This window comes from Nannospalax galili, unplaced genomic scaffold, assembly GCF_000622305.1.
Source record: "Nannospalax galili isolate Female #2095 unplaced genomic scaffold, S.galili_v1.0 scaffold911, whole genome shotgun sequence".
Classification (NCBI taxonomy): domain Eukaryota; kingdom Metazoa; phylum Chordata; class Mammalia; order Rodentia; family Spalacidae; genus Nannospalax; species Nannospalax galili.
In genome coordinates, this window is record NW_008329642.1 from 557,507 (window position 1) to 576,963 (window position 19,457).

The window sequence follows — 19,457 nt, forward strand, 5'->3', positions numbered from 1 at the left end:
AGAGTTAGGTCTTCACTTTTAACTGTTACTTTTTAAACTGGCTGGGAATTGGTAAAACAGGATTGGTGGCTATACTAACACTATTTTCCATGAAAACCATGGGACCAGTTAGTTTAGGAGAGCCAGCTGGACAGGCTCAACTATAACGTTTTTTCTTGTTTCCAAACAGGTCATATTTCTGCCAAAGATGGTAAGCAAGATCCCTTCCCCCACAGCTAAGAAGGAGATACCCTGTCAACATGGTGGATATAGGAGGGTGGCATTTTGTTACTGTGAACTCTACTGTTCCGACTTTCTTCAGTTACCTAAAAAAAAAAGTATGTTTAAGATTTTGTATTGACTGACTCTTCTGAAGACAGAATTGGAAAACACCTAGCCAAAGCAAGGCAATGAGTTCCTGGTGCTAAGAACTAAAAGCACAAGTCTGTGTCCAAGGAAATGGATCAAGTATTCACTTATAGACCTGTTCAGTATGGGAAGCATTGTCCTTTATCTCCCACTAAAAAATACTCCTATCAAAAATTTATCTGTCAATTTACCTGTTTATATCTAGTGGAGAGATCTAATCACTAGGTGGCAATTTTTTTTGAGACAGAGTCTCCTTATACCCCCGATTGTCGTGGAACTATGTAGACCAGGCTGGCCTCGAACTCACAAAGATCTACCTGCCTCTGCCTCTCAAGTGCTGGGATTAAAGGCATGCACCACCACACCTGACATTAAGTGGAAAATTTTTTAGTTTAGTTGCTGTTTCCCTTAACTTGAGGGAAACATCTGTACCAACATATTTGCATTTGTTCCTGGGCACCCACTTTATTCCCACAAGAGGGCTCATCTGATGCAAAGGTCCAAGTGTTCAAAGTAAACTACAACCTGGGAGCACCTAACCTAGAATCTTCTTCCTTCTCAAAAAGTACCACCCCTCCCTTTTATTTGAGCTAGGGCCTTGTACCCCAGGTTGGCCTTGAACTCTTAGTACTCCCCTGCCACAGCCTCTCAAGTACAGGGACAGGCAGAAGCCACCACACTAAGTTCCTTGTTAAGGCGATTTAATTTATCAGGTCAGTCTTTAATTTTAAGAACTCTAAATCTGGGCTGGAGAGATGGCTCAGCAGTTAAGGGTGCTTGGTGCTCTTCAGAGTTCAGTTCCTAGTTCCCACACCCAGCAGCTCACAACTACCTGTTAACTCCAGCTCCAGGGGATCTGGATTGGAATCTGACACCCTCTTCTAGTTTCCATGGCATCCACACACACAAAATATAAATAAAAATAAACCTTAAAAAACTACCCTTGCTAAAATTCTCAAACCACCATGAAAGCAGCTATCGTTATTCCCCAAGTCATCTATTCCTGCATCACAAACTGCTACAACTGTAGCAATGTATCTGTTAGATAAAAATCTATGAACTTAATCAAAGACAATCACACATGCCAATTACTAAACGTTTAAAAATATATTTCTAAACAAATGGGCCGACTCAGTAATATAACTGCTAATCTCCAGAGCACAGCAGCCACAAAAATGCAGCACTAATTTTTTTTTTCCCCCATAATCAGGGGTGAAAAATATACAACTTGTTTCTGAACCAAAGCCACAATTTCTGCAGTTTATAACATTCCACTGCTAATACAGTGACCCTGGTAGAAATTATGTAGTTGTTTGTTTTTTTTTTTTTTCTTTAAAAAATTTAAAAAATTTCCTAAGACTAAGTTATCAATCTGGAATGTAAATTCTGAGCATAAAGCAGCTCAGCTCATCTAAAAAATAAAGAAAAACTTCCCATCGCCTGCCTCAGTAGGGTCTGAAAGGAGAGAAATAGTGTGGGGAAGCCCTGCTTTGGTACGGAGAGTCACGGCCCCTTGACCCAGAGCGAGACCGGGAGTAGCCATAGCTGGTGCTTCTCTCAGGGTAAACTCGGATGTAGGAAGTTTCTCCCTGCAATCCAAACAGAAAAGGGAAAATAATGAGAATAAGCAAAGCCAATGCCTAACCTCAATACTTAATATCTACGTGTGGAGTTCTTACTCTGTGCCTGACACTGTGACCTCGTTAAACTCTTACAATACTATATGGAGGTAGACACTCTTTTAAAAAAACAAAACTTTTATGTGTATGAGTGTTTTGCCTATGTGTATATAAGTGCATCTGTGTGGTGCAGTGTCTGTGAAGGACAGAAGAGGATAGGGGATCCCCTGAAACTGGATTCAGCCACCACGTGGGTGCTGAGAACCAAACCCAGGTCCTCTGCAAGAGCAGCCAGTGTTCTTAACCACTGAGCCAGCCCTCCAGTCCCAAGGTAGGTACTCTTATCATCCCATTTCTAAAAGAAAATTAAGACTTCGCTTATATCATACCTGAGCCACATATTCTGACAAGTCTTCTGACCAAGTTATTATGTGGTCATTTTCCATATGGACAATTTCAGGTTCAGAGTACCAGTTCAGATGAGAAACTAGTAAGTACCAAACCAGGCATGGTGGCGTACACCTTTAATCCCAGCACTCGGGAGGCAGAGGCAGGCGGATCTCTGTGAGTTCAAGGCCAGCCTGGCCTACATAGTGAGTTCCAGGCCAGCTGGGGCTACAGGGAAACCCTGTCTCAAAAAAGACCTAAAGAAAAAGAAAAGAAACTAATAACTAGCAAAAGAAATCATGTATTGTGCCCCTTTTAGCAGCACACATACTAAAATTGGGATGACAAAGAAGAAATTAGCATGGCCTCTGTACAAGATGAAGCATCTTACTAAAATAAATCATGCTCAGGCTGGCTTATCTCCAGGCCCTGTGTCCAGAGCCAGCATTCATAGAAGATCCAAAGGCACTAAGGTGAAAAACACCTGGATTTAAAAGTCAGTCACTGGGCCAACTTTGGTGGCTCAATGCCTGTAATGTTAGCACTTGGGGAGATTGAGGCAGAAGACAACAGTTGAGTTCCTGCTCAGTCTGGGGTACTGCAGAACACTCCAGTCTCAAGAAGCCCCAGGGAAGGGAAAGATGTGGAATGGATTCATCTCTACTGAGCCCAGGTTCTATTCCATTTCTGCTCCAAATTCAAATCATAAAAGACAGAGCAAAAGCATTATTAATCCATGAAAGGACTGGCCTCCAATCCATAAAACTCAGGGATCACATAAATCCTCAGAAAAAGCAATGAGCCCAAAGATCTATGCCACCAGACATCCTTACACATACCACAGCAACTAAGGACAGATCAGAAAGGACAGTATCCAATTGGTGGTCCTGGTCTCAATGGTACTACTTGAGATTGAGAGATACAAAGCAGCAGTTGCCTTTGACATCAAAAACTAAACCCTGGGCTGGAGAGATGCCTCAGTGGTTAAGAGCACAAACTACTCTTCCAGAGGACCCAAGTTCAATTCCCAGAAACTACATCAGGTGGCTTACAGTAACCTTAACTCCAGTTCCTGGGTAATCTGACACTTCTGGCTTTGGTGGGCACCCCCTCCCCCAAGACACACATACACATAAAAAATTAAAATAAATCAAAAAAACACAAGCCCCAAGGCTGTTCAAGACCAGCCTGGGCTACATGAGACACTATCTCAGAATCCCAAAACAAAACAAAAATTCTTGGGCTTAGGTTTCAGAGAGAAGCTTGAACTACATTGGGAAAGGAAAAATAGAGAAAACTTGGCCCTGACAGCAGTATGTGGAGGGGATAAGGTTGGCCTATAGGGCTTAGAGGAGACCTAGAAGAGGAAAAAAGCCCCCTTAGAACAGTGATGTTCAAGCCAACTGTAAAAGGGATGGTTTCAAAGGGTAACAACACATTTTGACAAACTTCACAAGCATTTTCTTTTTATGTTATCGATTGTATATGTGTGTTCCACAGTGTGCATGTGGTAGTCAGAGGACAATTTTCAGGAGTCCTTTCACCATGTGGGTCCCAGATATCAAATTCAGGTCATCAAGGCTGGTGGCAAGTTCCTTTACCTGCTGAGCCATCTCATGTGTCCAAACTTCACCAGCATTATCTCTACATTAAATATATCATGAATGCAGAACTTTGTTGTAACCTTGCAGGGCTTGTGAATAGCCAAAGATAGCTATTTAATAGGTCATCAAATGGCAAACTCATGTCCTGTTACTATTGTTAGATGTAGGTGGAAAATACTCAGTAGGAACCAACCTCATGAGAGCGGAATTTGGTGTCGTCCAGTTTACGCAGGGCATATTCCATGTCTTCTTTTCTGAGATACTCAACCATACCCATTCCATCCTTTTGTACATCTGCATAACAGACGTCCCCAGCTTCTCGCATGTGATCTTTCAGGTCTTGCCAGCTGCCTGATGGAGGAAGTCCTAGGCACAGAGAAAGCAAAAGAAGTCACTAAAGTCACAAATACTTACAAGGGGCACAAAACCAGATGAAATGTACTTATGTATGATAAACCGCCTCAAGAAGCTGATCTAGTCTCTTCCAGAGACTAAAACTTTCCAACAGCATCCTGTTACAGGTTTAGGACCTCTGAGAAGTAGCCTCTTCATCCTTCATATTAGCGTGGAACTCTCAAAAGTGAGTTCCATTTTTTTCTATTATGAAATTCGTACCAATTATTTCTTGCCTAACCAAGTTTCCCAGGACATGGGAATTTTGAAACAAGCCAATGAAATAACCAAGTATAGCTGAGGATAAACAATACAACAAAAATCTGAAAAGTTTATTTTCTTACAGGAATGAATGACTGACAAACCAAAGTACCTCCTAAGAGATCATCAACATTCTTCACTACATTGGGGGTGGGGGAGTAACACTCAGATGCTAAAACTAGTTGGGAGTCATACGACCCTACCTGATGTCATGAAAGGGAAATGTGCTCCTGCTCTCAAAGGCTGTGTTTACCGCTCACAGCTCAGTCAGGACTGCAGCCATTTCCTAATAGTTTTCTAAGCAGGATTTCAGAGCAGCATGGAGAGAAAAAAAGATAATGTATGACATCTTGAAGGAGGGAATAGAGTCCTAGGGTTAAAAATTACAAAGGGACACAAGACAGGCAGGTACTATCACTGTTGTACACATGGACTTGACTGTGATTGTGGGACAGTCCCATCTTTAAAAGGTGTCAACCTAAGCAAGTTTCACTCCACTAAGGCCCCCAAACTTCCCTGCAGCATGCAGAAGGCCCCAGGTCTTTAACACTGCATTAATATTTCAAAGATACATAAACCTCTGAGCTTAGCATTTCATCCATTATTTGCTGACAAATGCTCTATACTTTCCAATACAATCCCCAAGATTCCAAGTTGTGTGATTTCCTCTTCTTTTTCTTTCTTTTTAACAGAATTCCAAAACCACCACACGATTGGCCCTTTTCAGGATCCAAGGCTGGATAAGTTGTTTAAGTCTAGCTCCTGTAATGTCTTTTTATCAAGTCAGATACCAAAGTATGTTCCAAAAGAAAATATTTTTAGAATTCCAGGTCAGAGTTTTAATCATCTTCCCTTCTCATTGCTACAAAACCACTTTATAAAAACCGTGTTTATGGGAATAGAGAGATGGCTCCATGGTTAAGAGCACTGAGTACTCTTGCAGAGGACCAGGGTTTGAGTCCTAGCACCCACATGGCGGCTGCTAGCCGTCTGTAATTCCAGTTCCAGGGGAATTCGACACCCTCTTCTGACCTCCAGGGGCACTGCACAACACAGGTGCACTTACACACATGCAAGCAATACATGCATACACATAAAATTTAAAAAAAAAAATTGTAATGTTTATGTTCTACCAAGGCTATATTACTAGCACAGTTTCATTTGTAGGGTACCTGCCTCCCTCACAAGCCAGGGCAGAGCTCAGACTGTCAGTGTGCACAGACTATTGAAAACTCCACAGCCAATATTCCTTGGTGGCCAGACTCTTCAAAGTAATTTACATGCACCATCTCATTCAGCGTGAACGTAACATACCTGAAACAAGAACTCGAAAATCAGAACGTCTGGTAGGAGGCCCATTCCTTGCACTTCGGGGCCACCCACCCCGACCTCCAAAAGTCCTGGGGAACTCCACACGAAGCCGACACTGGCCATAATCATAACCATTTCTTCCATAAATTGCATCCTCAGCATCTCTGCAAAGAAAAGCTTGAAATAAGTGCTGCTCAGGAGGCTAAGTGACTTCTCAGTGAAGGGTTGAGTAATTAAGAGGGAAACTCCACATCAATGAAGTTTAAAAAAAAAAAAACACAGGATTTTGATGTACTTCAGCTTTGGTCAAAGACCTTTAATGTTACTGAATGAATACTTCACAGCTGGGCGAGCAAGATGGCTCAGTCAATAAAGTCGTTTGATGGGCAAGCCTAACAACCTGAGGTCAATTCCTAGAACTCATATGGTGCAGAGAGGCCAGATTCTCAAGGGTTGTACTCTGACCACATGTGCACTATGGCACATGTGCATAAAAGTTCAAACTCATTAATTTGCCAATAAATCAGTTTCTCTAATCGTACATTTTACATTAGACTCCTTAATATTCTTCCACAAAGCCCAATACCAAGAGCTTATGGAAAAAATATTTAAAGATTCAAAAGGCCAGGTGTGGCAGAGCACACCTGTATCCCAACACTGGAGAGGATCAGGCAGGATGACTGCTGTAAATCTGAGGCTAACCTGGGATAAACAGTGAAACCTTGTCTCACATACACAAAAAAAGGATCCTGGACTCCTAATGTGGCACATGCCTTTAGTCCCAGGACTCAGGAGGCAGAGAGGCTAGTGGATTTTGGTGAGATTGAGGCCAGGCTACTCTACATATCAAGTTCCTGGCCAGGAGACCCTGTCTTCAAAAGAAAAAGGCAAAAAGAAAGCCAGGTGTAATTGTGGTGGTACTTCTCAGTAATCTTAGCACTAGGGAGGATGAGGAAGGACCGAGGGACTAAAAATTCAAAGCCAGCCTGTACAACAGATTGTGCCTCAAATAAAAAAGCAAAACCAAGGGGCTGGGGAGATGGCACAGCGGTTAAGAACACTTGACTGTTCTTACAAAAGACTGGGGTTTGAATCCCAACACTCACATGGCAGCTAACAACTGTCTGTAACTCGAGTTCCAGGGGATCCAACAGCCTCTTCTGTCTTCTGCAGGTAGTGCACAACACAGGTGCACTTACCTACATGCAGGCATAACACTCATACACATAAAAAAATTAATAAAAAAAGCAAAACCAAAAAGGATCAAAGGAAACGCAAATGAGTATAATAAAAATAGTTTTGTGTGTGTACCTTACATAGCCCAGGCCTTAAACTCATGTTCCTCCTGCCTCAGTCTCTCCAGTGTCATTACATGCAAGTGCTAGGATTAGAGGCACATGTCACCACAGATGGCCAAAATTATTCTTTTTTGTTTTTTGGTCTTTTTGAGATAGCGTTTACCTGTAGTCCTCGCTGGCCTCCAACTCACTATGTAGACCTGACTAGCCTCAAACTCAGAGATCCACCTGCCTCTGCCGTGCTGGGATTAGAGGCTTGCACCACCACACCTGGCATTATTCTTTCTTAGAGAGTTATTTCTAATTATGTGTATGTCAATGCCCATGGAGGCCACAGGCATAGGATCTCCTGAACTGGGGCTAGATTTATAGGGTGTTATGAGCTGCCAGTGTGGGGGCTGGGAACCAATTCTGGTTCTCTACAAGAGCAGTACATGCTCTTAACCACTGAGCCATCTCTCTAGCCCAAACAAAACTCTTTCAAGTGGAGCTTTTTAAAAAAAAATTTATTATTTTTATTTTATGTGTATGTGTGTATTGCCTGCACGTAGGTTAAGTGCACCTGTGTCATGCAACTTTTTCAGTAAGACTTGGAAAATACACTTTTGTGTGTTTGTGGTATAGGAACTGAACCCAGGGCTCTGTGCCTGCTAGGCAAACTTACACTGAGCTACAACCCAGCCTTTTTGTATTTATGTTGAGACAGGGTCTTACTAAGTTGCCCAGGTGGCCCTTGAACTTACAATCATTCTGTATCAACACCCTGAGTAGCTAAGCACAGCTGAGAACCACATTTTCAAAACCACTCTGGGCAGTTTTACTAAAAGGTAAGTAAATATTCAATTTGTGTGTGTTGCTGAAGACTGAACACAGAGTGATCTCAAAAATGCTAGGCAAGCCAGGTGTGGTTCAGCACACCTTTAGTCCCAGAACTTGGGAGGCAGAGGCAGGAGAAGCTCTGTAAGACAAGACCAGCCTGTTCTATAGAGTTCTAGCCCGGCTGAGGCTACAGGGAGACCTTGTCTCAAAAAACAAAATGTTTGGCAAGCCAGGAGTGGTGGCACATGCCTGTAATGCCAGCACTTGGAAAGTGGAGGCAGAAGTATCATCCTCAAGGTCATCCTTAGCGAATGAGTTCAAGGCCAGCCTGAGCTACAGGAGACCCTGTCAAAAAAAAAACAAAAAGAATGTCAGCCAAGTATTATGCAACTTAGCCACACTCCCAGCCCAAGAATATACATTATTTTTAAGTATTTCAGAAGCTCTAGGAATTAGGTATGCCAAGTTGGCTCTCTACTGCTGGAGGAGGGAAAGAATAGCCTTAGAGCTGAAAGTGGCACTCAGGATCACAAGCACAAAACAGTTTATCAAGCACACTTCTAATCCTAACACTTGGGAGAATGAGACTGAAAGTTTGATGCCAGCCTGGGCTACAAAAAAATACTTTCAAAAGTAAACAAAAATAAAAATTTAAAAGAAGGCCAGGTGTGATAGTGCATGCCCTTGACCCTTTGGGGAGGCAGAGGCAGGCAGATCTCTGTGAGTTCAACGTCAGCCTGGTCTACATTGCAAGTTCTGGGCCAGCCAGGGATTCCTGGTGAGACTGTATCTTAAAAATAAAAAAACGGGGCTGGGGAGATGCTCAGCAGTTAAGAGTATTTACTGCTCTTGCAGAGGACCTAGATTCAATTCCCAGCACCCACACGGAGGCTAACAAGCATGTATAACTCCAGTTCCTGGGGCTCTGACGCCCTCTTCTGACCTCCGAGGGCATTGCAGGACATGGATACAACTACCTACATGCAGGCAATATACGAATACACATAAAATAAAATATTTTTTTTTAAAAAATCAAACAAAAAGTCTAACACAAAATTAAGAAAAACCAAAGCATCAAGGAACACATCCAGGACAACCCTGTCTGGCCTAATGTATGATAATTGAGCATGAGGAGGGAGGACAGTGTTCAGGGCAGGCATTGTATATAAGCTTGGAGCTCATTCTTCTGTCACTTAGTCATCCTCAGCCTCTAGTTACCTGTTTAATCAAGCGGTTTTATAAACCTAATGTGAAAAATGAGCCTATCTCATAGGACCATTGAAAGCATTAAATATAATATGCTAAGTGCTTTGAAACGTCTCAAATATAGTTTATTATGAAAAAAAATTTTTAAGTGTCGATGTTAACGTCACACAGTCACTGTATTTTAAGGCGTAACAGGGGTCCAACTCCTATCTAAACACCTGTCGTACTAAACATTTCCTCACCTATAAAATGAGGTCAGCAGAATATGGCTCACAGGTTGTTGAAAATGCTAAGTACACAGCATGGCACTTGAGACAGCAACTGCTCAAAATGCATGGTAGCACTGTTAACAAGACATACATAGCTTTCTTCCGTTTACATGTAAATTGCCCAGTTCCACTTTAGAGGCTAGAGCTGTTGCTCTACAGCCTCGACCTCAGATGATCTCCTAGCCCAATCCACACCTTCAAAACCCACCGACAGAACACCCAACACTCCTGGAAGTCAGCCCAATACACACCTTCAAAACCCGCCGGCAGAGCACCCAACACTCCTGGAAGTCAGGCAGAGATGAAGCCTTCCTCCAGATCGTGCTGGGAAGGCAGGGGGCCGCCCCTACAGAACACCAGTGGAGTGACCACTGTAATGCAGTGCCTCCTAAAACGCACCAACCGAGTTTTGAAAGTTCCTGGGCATTTTCTGGCGCAAGGGCCAACAATGTTTGCAAAACCACAAAGACCCCTTTCAGTTGGTTTGGGATCCAGCATTTCCAGATCCCTGGTACCTTCAGCATCTAGCAGGGCCTCCCTCCCCCGTGAGAGGGGAGGGGAATCACAGTGCCCTTCGGACGGTTTAATCCCTGACTCTTCTACAAGAACTGGGCGCTGTCTGCCTGGGGAGCGGCGGGAAGAGCTTCTGTCAGAGACCCTTTAGGCCTCCAGGGGCTTCGCCGTCTGTTCCCCGTAACGGCAAGGTCTGGTGGCGGGGCGGGGTGGCGACTCCTACTTCTGCCTTCTCCGAGTCCTTACCCGGGGGACACACGGGCCCCAAGGCCTGGGCGCTTCCCCTTCGGGGTGCTGTCGAGGGGCTGAGCCAAGGCCGCCCAGGCCGGCAGGCTCGGGCCCTGCAGAGGCCAGACTTCGTGGGGGGGGGGTTGCTTTTTTTTTTTGTCTTTTTGAGACAGGGTCTCCCTGTAGCCCCAGCTGTCCTGGAACTCACTATGTAGACTAGGCTGGCCTTGAACTCACAGAGATCCGCCTGCTTCTACCTCCCGAGTGCTGGGATTAAAGGCGTGCACCACCACGCCCGGCTGAGACTTCGTGTTTTTAAGTGAAATAATAAAGGAAGTGACGGCGGGCACGGTCGAGAGAAGCAGCCGCCTTCTCCAGCCGGGGGACACGGCGAGAGGCCGGCCCAGGAGAGGGGGGGGGGAGGGACAGGCCGGGGGTCCTCACCGGGGGTCCTCGAAGCGCACGAAGGCGAAAGGCACAAGGCCGTGCCGGTTCTTGAGCTCGATATCGCGGATGCGGCCGTACTTGTAGAACAGGTCCTCCAAGTCCTTCTCGCGCACGTCGCTCGGAAGGTTCCCCACGTAGATGCGCCCGTCGCCCTCGCCGCCGCGCTCGTCCGCCCAGCCCGACATCCGCACCGCCCGACGCCGCGGGCTCGCCGCAGCCCACGTCGCGCTGCCGCAGCCTCAGCCTGGATCCCCCACAGCGTCCCGCGGGCTCCAAGGCGCTCAGCCGCACTGCATTGTGGGAGCGTGAAGCGGAAGCTCAGGGATCGGAGACTACAGTTATAGTCTTAAAGGGGAAGTTGTCGCGACGTGTGCGCATGCGCAGAGACCGGCACCGCCTAGCTGTGCTGGCGGGCTGGCGGGACTGGAAGAGATGGGGTTTAGGTTTCCGGCCCCGAGTGGATTCGCTGTGCCTTGGACTCCCAAGCCTTGGTTTTTAGCTCTGGAGCGCCGCCTAGGATCCGAGCCTTGGCTGCAGCTCTCACTCCGAGTGCTGGGCACGGGCAGGGAGGCCCACTCCGCAGGGCCTCAGCGAGTCCCCGCTCCGGGCTGCCCTGGCCGGAAGCCCCAGGCCAGCAGCTTCTGCACCACCGTTCCCCATTCTGCAGTTCCTTAGACGGTGAGTGCAAGCCTTGAGTGGTCTCCAGAGTGAGGATGTAGAGATTATGGGGGCCAAGAGTGTGAAAGACTCCAGAAAAACTCCCACAACAATCACCGTAGAGTTTGGCCCCTGATGCATCCTGGGTTACATAGCGAGCTTGAGGCCAGCCTCGGAAACAAAACAAGCGGCTTGGAGAGATGACTCGGAGTTAAGAGCACTCACTGCTCTTGCAGAGGACCCGAATTCAATTCCCCACACCCACATGACGACTAACAGCCGCCTGTGTAACTCCAGTGCCAAGGGATCCGACACCCACTTCTGACCTCCGCGCGGGCACCGCAGGACACGAGTGGACCTACCTACATCCAGGCATTACACGCAACACATAAAATTAAAATTAAAAATTAAACAAAACAAGGGGGCTGAAGTTAGGCAGTTAGGCGCACTTGCTGCAGACTCATCAGGTCACAATCCTATGTAACTCCAGCTCCAAGGGGTATCCAGCACCTCCAGCTTCTGTGGGCACCAGCATTCAAGTTCACATACCGGCCCCCCCCCACACATAATTACAATGATGAAAGTAAATCTTTTTAAAAACAAAACATGGGGCTGGAGAGATGGCTCAGCGGTTGAGAGCACTGACTCCTCTTGCAGAGGACCCGGGTTCAATTCCCAACACCACCTTGCGGCTACGAACTGTCCTTAACTCCAGTTCCAGGGGAATCTGAAGCTCTCTTCTGACCTCCACAGCATTACACGACACGGGCGCACTCACATACATGCAGGCAATACACTTATACACATAAAAATAATAATTTTTTTTTGTCTTTTTGAGACAGGGTCTCCCTGTAGCCCCAGCTGTCCTGGAACTCACTATGTAGACCAGGCTGGCCTTGAACTCACAGAGATCCGTCTGCCTCTGCCTCCCAAGTGCTGGGATTAAAGGCGTGCGCCACCACGCCCCACAAAACAAATTTTTTTTTAATTAAAAAACAAAGCCTATAATCGAGCCCAGCCCTCTTCTGGCATTGCTCGACATGGATGCACTTACCTCCATGCAAGTAAAGTGCTCATACACATAAATATGAACAAATTTTTAAAAATTGTAATCCAAACCGACATGGGTGGGTGGATGGGTGGGTGGATGGGAATGTGAGTATAATGAAGTAAATATAGCAGAATGCTGACTGGCACTCATGTGGTGAGTGTTGACTGTTCACCATTGTTTCAACCATTCTGTGTTTGAAATTTTTCATAATAAAATGTTGGCAGGGGTGTGTAGGATGGGATGACACATACCACTGATCCCAGTACTCTAGAGGTTGGGGCAGGAGCATCAAGTGTTGGGAGGCCAGCCTGGGCTACAGCATAAGACAATGTCTCAAAAAAAAAAAAAAAAAAAAAACCCAAGAAGTTCTCACAATGATTATGTTTATCATTCTGTGCAGTTAAGAAAATGAAACTCCTAGTAACGAGTGACTCAACACAACATTGAATGACACACAATTACTGATTCATGTTTTTAATGATACTAATTTAGTTATAATTGAAGTAAATTAAAATGGCATTTAATACCTATATGTCCACAAAATTCTGAAGGGATCTATTAACTACCTATACCTATAAAGGTATATCAATTACCTATAAAGAATAGAACTTTGGTGGGCTAGAGAGATGGTTCAATGGTTAAGAGCTCTTGCAGAGGATTGCTGATTGCTCTTGCAGAGGACGGGGATTTGATTCCCAGCACCCACATTGTGGCTACAAACTGTCCTTAACTCCATTTCCAGGGGAATCTGGCACCCTCTTCTGACCTTCCGAGCATTGCGTGACATGGGGGCACTCACATACATGCAGGCAATACATTCATGCACATAAAAATAGCCGGGTGTGGTGGCACACACCTTTAATTCCAGCACTTGGGAGGCAGAGGCAGGCGGATCTTTGTGAGTTCAAAGCCAGCCTGGTCTACATAGTTCCAGGACAGCTGGGGCTACAAGGAGACCCTGTCTCAAAAAGATAGATAGACAGATAGACAGATAGATAGATAGATAGATAGATGATGGATGGATAGATAAAATATATTAACAATAATGATCATTTTAAAAATGAATAGAGCCTTGGAAACTTTTCATCTTAGATAGTCATTTCTGTAGAACTGATGATTATTACTGGAACTATATTACATTTTCATAAACTGAAAAAAAGGAAAAATTATATGATATTCCAGTTCTGTGCCTATTCATGCATACATCATACGTAAATATATATGTAAACAGGTATTGCTTATAACAACAACAACAACAACAACAACAAAACCCAGAAAACCTTCCAGAAGGGTGTGATGGTTCATGCACACCTGTCATCTCAGCACTTCAGAGATGGATGCAGGATCATTCTCAGCAACAGGTTGGGTTAATGACTGCCAAGGCTACAGCAGACCCTGACTCAAAATAAATAAGTGTTTAAAAAATTAAAAAGTAAAAATTTTAAAGTGAAAAAGGAAACCTTCCAAATGTTTGTGGAGATATTTTTCAGTTTTTCTATATTTGTAGAGACATCTGTTGATAGCAGTGACTTCTCTATTTTTATACTTTTCTATGTTTATCTATTGTAATTAGCCTGTACTACTTTTATAAGTGGAATAAAACATAATAAACAATTTCTCAAATAAAACATTCAGACTGTGCATTATCGCTTGAGAATAAAATGATTCTAGCTGCTCTTGCTGGACTTCAGAAGACAAGCAGGAAAGCTCCCTGGCTAGATATGATCTGAGTATCATAAATGCATTCCAAGCAGGGCATGGGGGCACATGTCTTTAATCCTAGCACTCAGGAGGCAGAGGCAGATGGATGTCTGTGATTTCAAGGCCAGCCTGGTCTACATAGTAAGTTCTAAATCAGCCAGAGCTTCATAGTGAGATCCTGTCTCAAGAAAAACAAAAAGATCTTGAGTTGGTGAGATGGCTCAGTGGGTAGAGGTATTTGCTGGCAAGCCTGACAACCTGAGTTTGATCCCCGCACATACATGGTGGAAGGAAAGAGCTGACTCACACAACTTGTCCTCTGACTTCCACATATGCACATGCACACACTCAAAAAAATTGAGAAGAAAAAAAAATATATCTTAAGGAAGATTTTCAGGAGATATTTAGCCTTAGTCCTGAGGGACCAGTAGGAGTTAACCTGAAGTTCAAGTTGGGGGGAGAAAGGAGAGGAACTGGGGCTGGCTTACAAGGCCTACTAGACAATATCATGGATTTGTTGAAGGCACTGCCACTAAAGGTGTGTGTGTGTGTGGAGATTGAAGTTGGGTATCTTCCTCTACCTTATTTTTTGAGACAGGGTTTCTCACTGAACCTGGAGCTCACTGATTAGACTAGAGTAGCTGGCAATAGAACTGCAGGGATCCGCCTCTCTCAACCCCCCCACCACTCCCAGGGCTGGAGTTACAGATGCATATTGCTGAGCCCAGCTTTTTTATGTAGGTGCTGGGGATCTGAACTCATATCCTTATGGCAAGCACTTTACTAACTGAGCCATCTGGCCAGTCCTCACTAAAAGGTTTTAAGGAATTATACTGGAATGAAACTAGTAGGGAATGACAATGTAGTAGGGGAGGAGATAGAACTAATTTGACCATAGGGCAACTGCAGGATATTCAGGGAAGAGGATGGAAGGAAATGAGGGACAGTTGTGATTTCAGCTGTTATTATCAAGGAACCTAGAGAAAAGGGTGGGTAATTAAAGGGACAGTGTAAGAAGCAGCACTGTAATTGCAGTGTAAATTCCCTCCTGTGACCTTTACAGAGCTGGAGAGATGGTACAGTGGTTAAGGGCACGGAGTGCTCTTGCAGAGAACCTGGGTTCAGTTCCCAGCACCCACATGGGGTCTAACAACAATCTGTAACTCCAGTTCCAGGGGATCCAACATTACCTTCTCCCTTTTTTTTTGTCTTTTTGAGACAGGGTCTTCCTGTAGCCCCAGCTGTCCTGGAACTCACTGGGTAGACCAGGCTGGCCTCAGAGATCCGCCTGCCTCTGCCTCCCAAGTGCTGGGATTAAAGGCGTGTGCCACCACTCCAGTCTCCAACATTACCTTCTGACCTCCGCAGGCACTGTACAAATTTGGTACACTTACACACTTGGCAGGAAAGCACTCATACACATAAAATTAATTGAGTAAAAAAATTGATGTACTGAGCTGAGCATTATGTCAAATGTCCTTAATCCCAGGATTTAGAAAGCCTCTGCAGGAAGGAGCTTGAGTTTGAAGCCTTGCCTTAATGAATGAATGAATACACTTCCCACAATGAGCCATTTTCTTGCAGAGAGTAGGGCAGTGTTCAATTAAATACGAAACAAAACAAAAACCCTAACATCTTCAAACCTGCCCATCGGGTTTTGCCCTTCTTCTGTGATGTCAGCCCTTCTGGCGTCTCAGTAAAATGTTTCCTTCTGTGTCAGGTTCAGTCATGAACTTCTCCCAGTAGGCAGAAGGGGGAGTGATAAGAAATAAGTCAGTGGGAAGATGAGTCATCTTAGGGAAATTTGGTTTAGGCTAGCTGGGTGGGTTAGGTCACTGGAACGTGTTCTTGGTCACAGTAGTCTGAGAGCTTGCTGAGTATAATGTTCCACTATATTGTAAGATGCGGCAAAATAAAAACATTTGGGGGCTGTGATTGTAGCTCAGTGGTAGAGCACTTGTCTAGCATGTGTAAAGCCCCAGGTTTGATCCCAAACAGAAGGGAAAGAAGAAAGGAAAGAAGGGGGGGGGGGGGAACGGAGGGGGGAGGGGAGGAAGCATTTCTGGAGAGCTGCTAATGAGGAGCCATGAGCAGTGCAGGGAGGATGGCAAGAAGCAGCAGCTAAATTAGGAGATTTAGAGCGTTTGGAATGGGGGAGCAAAGAGCTTTAGAAACGCAAGTGTCAAGTGTAGGAGGATGAGAAGACAGAGGGGGAAAGAAAATTCAAGAAGGTTTCAATGTGTTGTGAATAATTCCCTTCTGGTGTTTTCTAAAGAGACTGCAGAAAATCCTTAACATTGTTTTCAATTATTTTTGGATAATGAAGTAACTGATGTTTCTTTGAATGTGGCCAAACAGGTGGGAAGAGAAAGGCCTGGTTTTATATAAGGTTATTTAAAGCAAGGAGCATAGTGAATTTGTAGCAGCTTGCCATATTTTTGCTAACTTGTTATCAATCAGTAGCACTCAAATAGCTATTTCTTTTATTTTTCATTTATTTATTTATTTATTTATTTATTTATTTATTTATTTATTTATTTATTTTTGAGACAGGGTCTCATATAGCTGATGTTGGCCTCAAACTCCATAGGTACCTGAGGATGACCTTGAACTCCTGATCCCCTTGCCTCCACCTCCCAAGTGCAGGGATTACAAGTATGTGCCAGCATGCCTGGTTTATTCATTGCTGGGAATTGAACCCAAGGCTTCATGCCTGCTAGACAAACACTCTACCTACTGCACAATATCCCCAGCACCAAACTTCATGATGATAGATATGTTCTGAATTCTATGTGGTGGTCATCAGCTACTGAGCACTCAAAATGTAGCTACTACAGAGACAGCTTAGTTGGTAAAGAGCTTGCCACTCAGATATGAAGATCTAAGTTCAGATCACCAGGATCCACATAAAAACTGGGCATGTTGGTGTGTTTGAGGAAGTGCAGATAGGAGGATCTCTGGGGTTTGCTGGTCATCCGTCCAGCCAAATTAGTGAACTCCAATACAACATGAGAGACCCCGTCTCAAAAAATAAAGTGGAAAAGTGATTGAAGAAGACTCCTAATGTTGACCTCTGGCCTCCACATGCATGAGAACTTACACATGTGCATACATACACATGAACACATGCATATACCATAAAAAATGTGACTGCCCGGCTGGACCTACACAGTGGCCCATGCCTTTAATCCCAATACTCAGGAGGCAGAGGCAGGTGGATCTCTGTAAGATTGAGGCAAGCTGGTCTACATAGCAAGGAGTTCCAGGCCAGCTGGGGCTACATTGTGACATCCTGTCTCAAAACCAAAACAAGACAAAGTATGGCTATTGCAACTGAGAAATGAGTTTTCTTATTATACTTAACTAATTTGAACTTTAAGAGCCACATGTGGCTAATGGCTGCCATACAGGACATCACAGGAGCTCATCACTCTCAGCTGGTTTTTAGTTTTATTGTTTTACATGTGTGTGTGTGTGTGTGTGTGTGTGTGTGTGTGTGTGTGTTTCAGACCTAGGGCTTCACACATGCTAAGCACATACTATTACTACTGAGCTACATCCCTGGCCCAAAATGTATCATTCTTAGAGATGACTATAAACCATGCCTTACAGTATGAAATGACTTCTCTTTGTTTTGTAACCTGTTTGTTTGGGTTTTTTTTGGAATTGGAGTCTCACTTTGTAACCTAGGTTATTCTGAAACTCACTACGTATACAGTCCAGAGTGGCCTCAAATTTATGATCATCAGGCTTCAGCCTCTTGAGTATTGGGATTATAGGAAGAGGTGTGCACCACCATCTCTGGCTGATCACTTCCCCTTGAAGTCTTACCACATTATTAGTATACAGTAGATGTTTAATAAGCACATATTGACTTTATTAACTAGTACATAAAGAGTTAACTCAGTGCTAGAGAGATGGCTCAATGGTTAAGAGCACTGACTGCTCTTGCAGAGGACCTGGTTCGATGCCCAGCACACACATGGCAGCTAACAACTGTCCATAACTCCAGTTCCAGGGGGTTTGATGCCCTCTTCTGTCCTACACAGGTATTGCAAGACGTGGGTGCATCTATCTACATGCAGGCAGTACACTCATACACAAAATAAAAATAATAAATAAATTTTTTAAAAAAGAAGCGTTAACTCTGGCTTCAGAAAGGGGAAATGATACAAAATGGCAAATGGATTCATCAAGATCACCTAATTGGGGCTGGGAAGATGGTTCAGTTGGTAAAATGCCTGCCTCACAAGCCTGATGACCTGAGTTCTGTCTGATCCCCAGCACTGAAGTAAAAAGCCAGCCTGGCAGCCTGCACCTGCAACCCCATGGTGTGGGGGGGGGGGCTATGATAGGTGGATTCGTGAAGCTCATTGGCTAATCAGCCTAGCCAAATAATGAGCTGCCGTTTCAGTGAGAGACCTATCTCAAAAAATAAATATGGACATTGATGGAGAAAAGACACCCAGTGTGGACTTCTAATTTACACACACACATGCACACGCACACATGCACACACGCACACATGCACACACTAACATACATACACACAAAACTTTTTAAATGAAAATTTCTTTTTCTTCTTTTCTCTTTTCCCTCCTCTTCTCTTCTCTGCTCAGTTCTGCTCTTTTTCCTGAGACAGAATCCAGCAGAGATTGGCCTTGAACTCATAATCCTCCTACCTCTACCTTCCAAGTGCTAGGATTACAGGAATGGACCAGCATGCCTGACTTGGGCACTCTCTCACGCACTGCCCCCCCACCTCTCCCTTTCTCTTCTATTCCTTCCCTCCCTCTCTTTTTCTTTTGGTTCTAGAGGTAGAACCCAGGATCTTGTGCTCTACCACTGATATAGCCCTAGCCCTCTATCTTCTCTTTGGTTTTTGTTTTGCTTTGTGTTTTTGATATAGTCTTACGTAGGCCAGGTTGTCTTTGAACTCACTGCTACCCAGACTGGCCTTGAACTCCTGACTCCTCCTTTTTTTTAAACTTTGTTTAATACTGAGTCTCAAGATGTAGAACTCATTATATAGATCAGACTGGCTTTGAACTTGTGATCTTCCTGCCTTTGTCTCTCCCTAAAAAATGCAATTGCAGGCATTTTTATTTGTTTCTTTTCTTGTCTCTTTTTTTCTCCTGAGAGCACTCTCACTGAACCACATCCTCAGCTTTTCTTTTTGTTTCTTTTCAAATTTTCTTTTCTTTTCTTCTCAGGAATAATTTACATTTATTTACTGATCACTTTAGTCAAACGCAGCAGAAGTTACAGTCTTTCAGGTGGAGCCATTTCTTGCCAATAGTTACAGGTGGTTCGTGAAGAGTAACTTGAGACTTCTCTTCAGGCTG

General features: G+C 44.3%; 2 protein-coding genes across 2 annotated transcripts in view; one reads left to right on the forward strand and one right to left on the reverse strand.

Annotated features, from left to right (window-relative positions):
* The window catches only part of Gatc (glutamyl-tRNA amidotransferase subunit C), a 23,040-nt gene extending 21,397 nt beyond the window's left edge, over window positions 1-1,643 (forward strand). The window contains exon 3 of the mRNA XM_008840557.3: window positions 170-1,643. Coding sequence (XP_008838779.1) covers window positions 170-219 — 50 coding nt within the window. The 3' untranslated portion in view covers window positions 220-1,643. The remainder of the gene's footprint in view (window positions 1-169) is intronic.
* On the reverse strand, window positions 1,441-11,022 carry Srsf9 (serine and arginine rich splicing factor 9). The gene is made up of 4 exons (XM_008840581.2): window positions 10,701-11,022; window positions 5,927-6,087; window positions 4,152-4,324; window positions 1,441-1,937 (listed from the first exon to the last, which is right to left on the reverse strand). Exons 1-4 carry the CDS (start codon window positions 10,886-10,888, stop codon window positions 1,794-1,796), a joined length of 666 nt encoding a protein of 221 aa, XP_008838803.1. The 5' UTR covers window positions 10,889-11,022; the 3' UTR covers window positions 1,441-1,793.
* Window positions 11,023-19,457: the final 8,435 nt, after the last annotated feature.

Excerpts from the sequence above, each read along its gene's own strand:
- Srsf9 (XM_008840581.2), bottom strand. The coding sequence starts at position 10,888 with ATGTCGGGCTGGGCGGACGAGCGCGGCGGCGAGGGCGACGGGCGCATC. Across the intron at positions 6,088-10,700 it reads GTGCGCTTCGAGGACCCCCG|AGATGCTGAGGATGCAATTT; the intron begins GTGAGGACCCCC and ends TTTTCTTTGCAG. Across the intron at positions 4,325-5,926 it reads TTTTCGAGTTCTTGTTTCAG|GACTTCCTCCATCAGGCAGC; the intron begins GTATGTTACGTT and ends CTCTGTGCCTAG.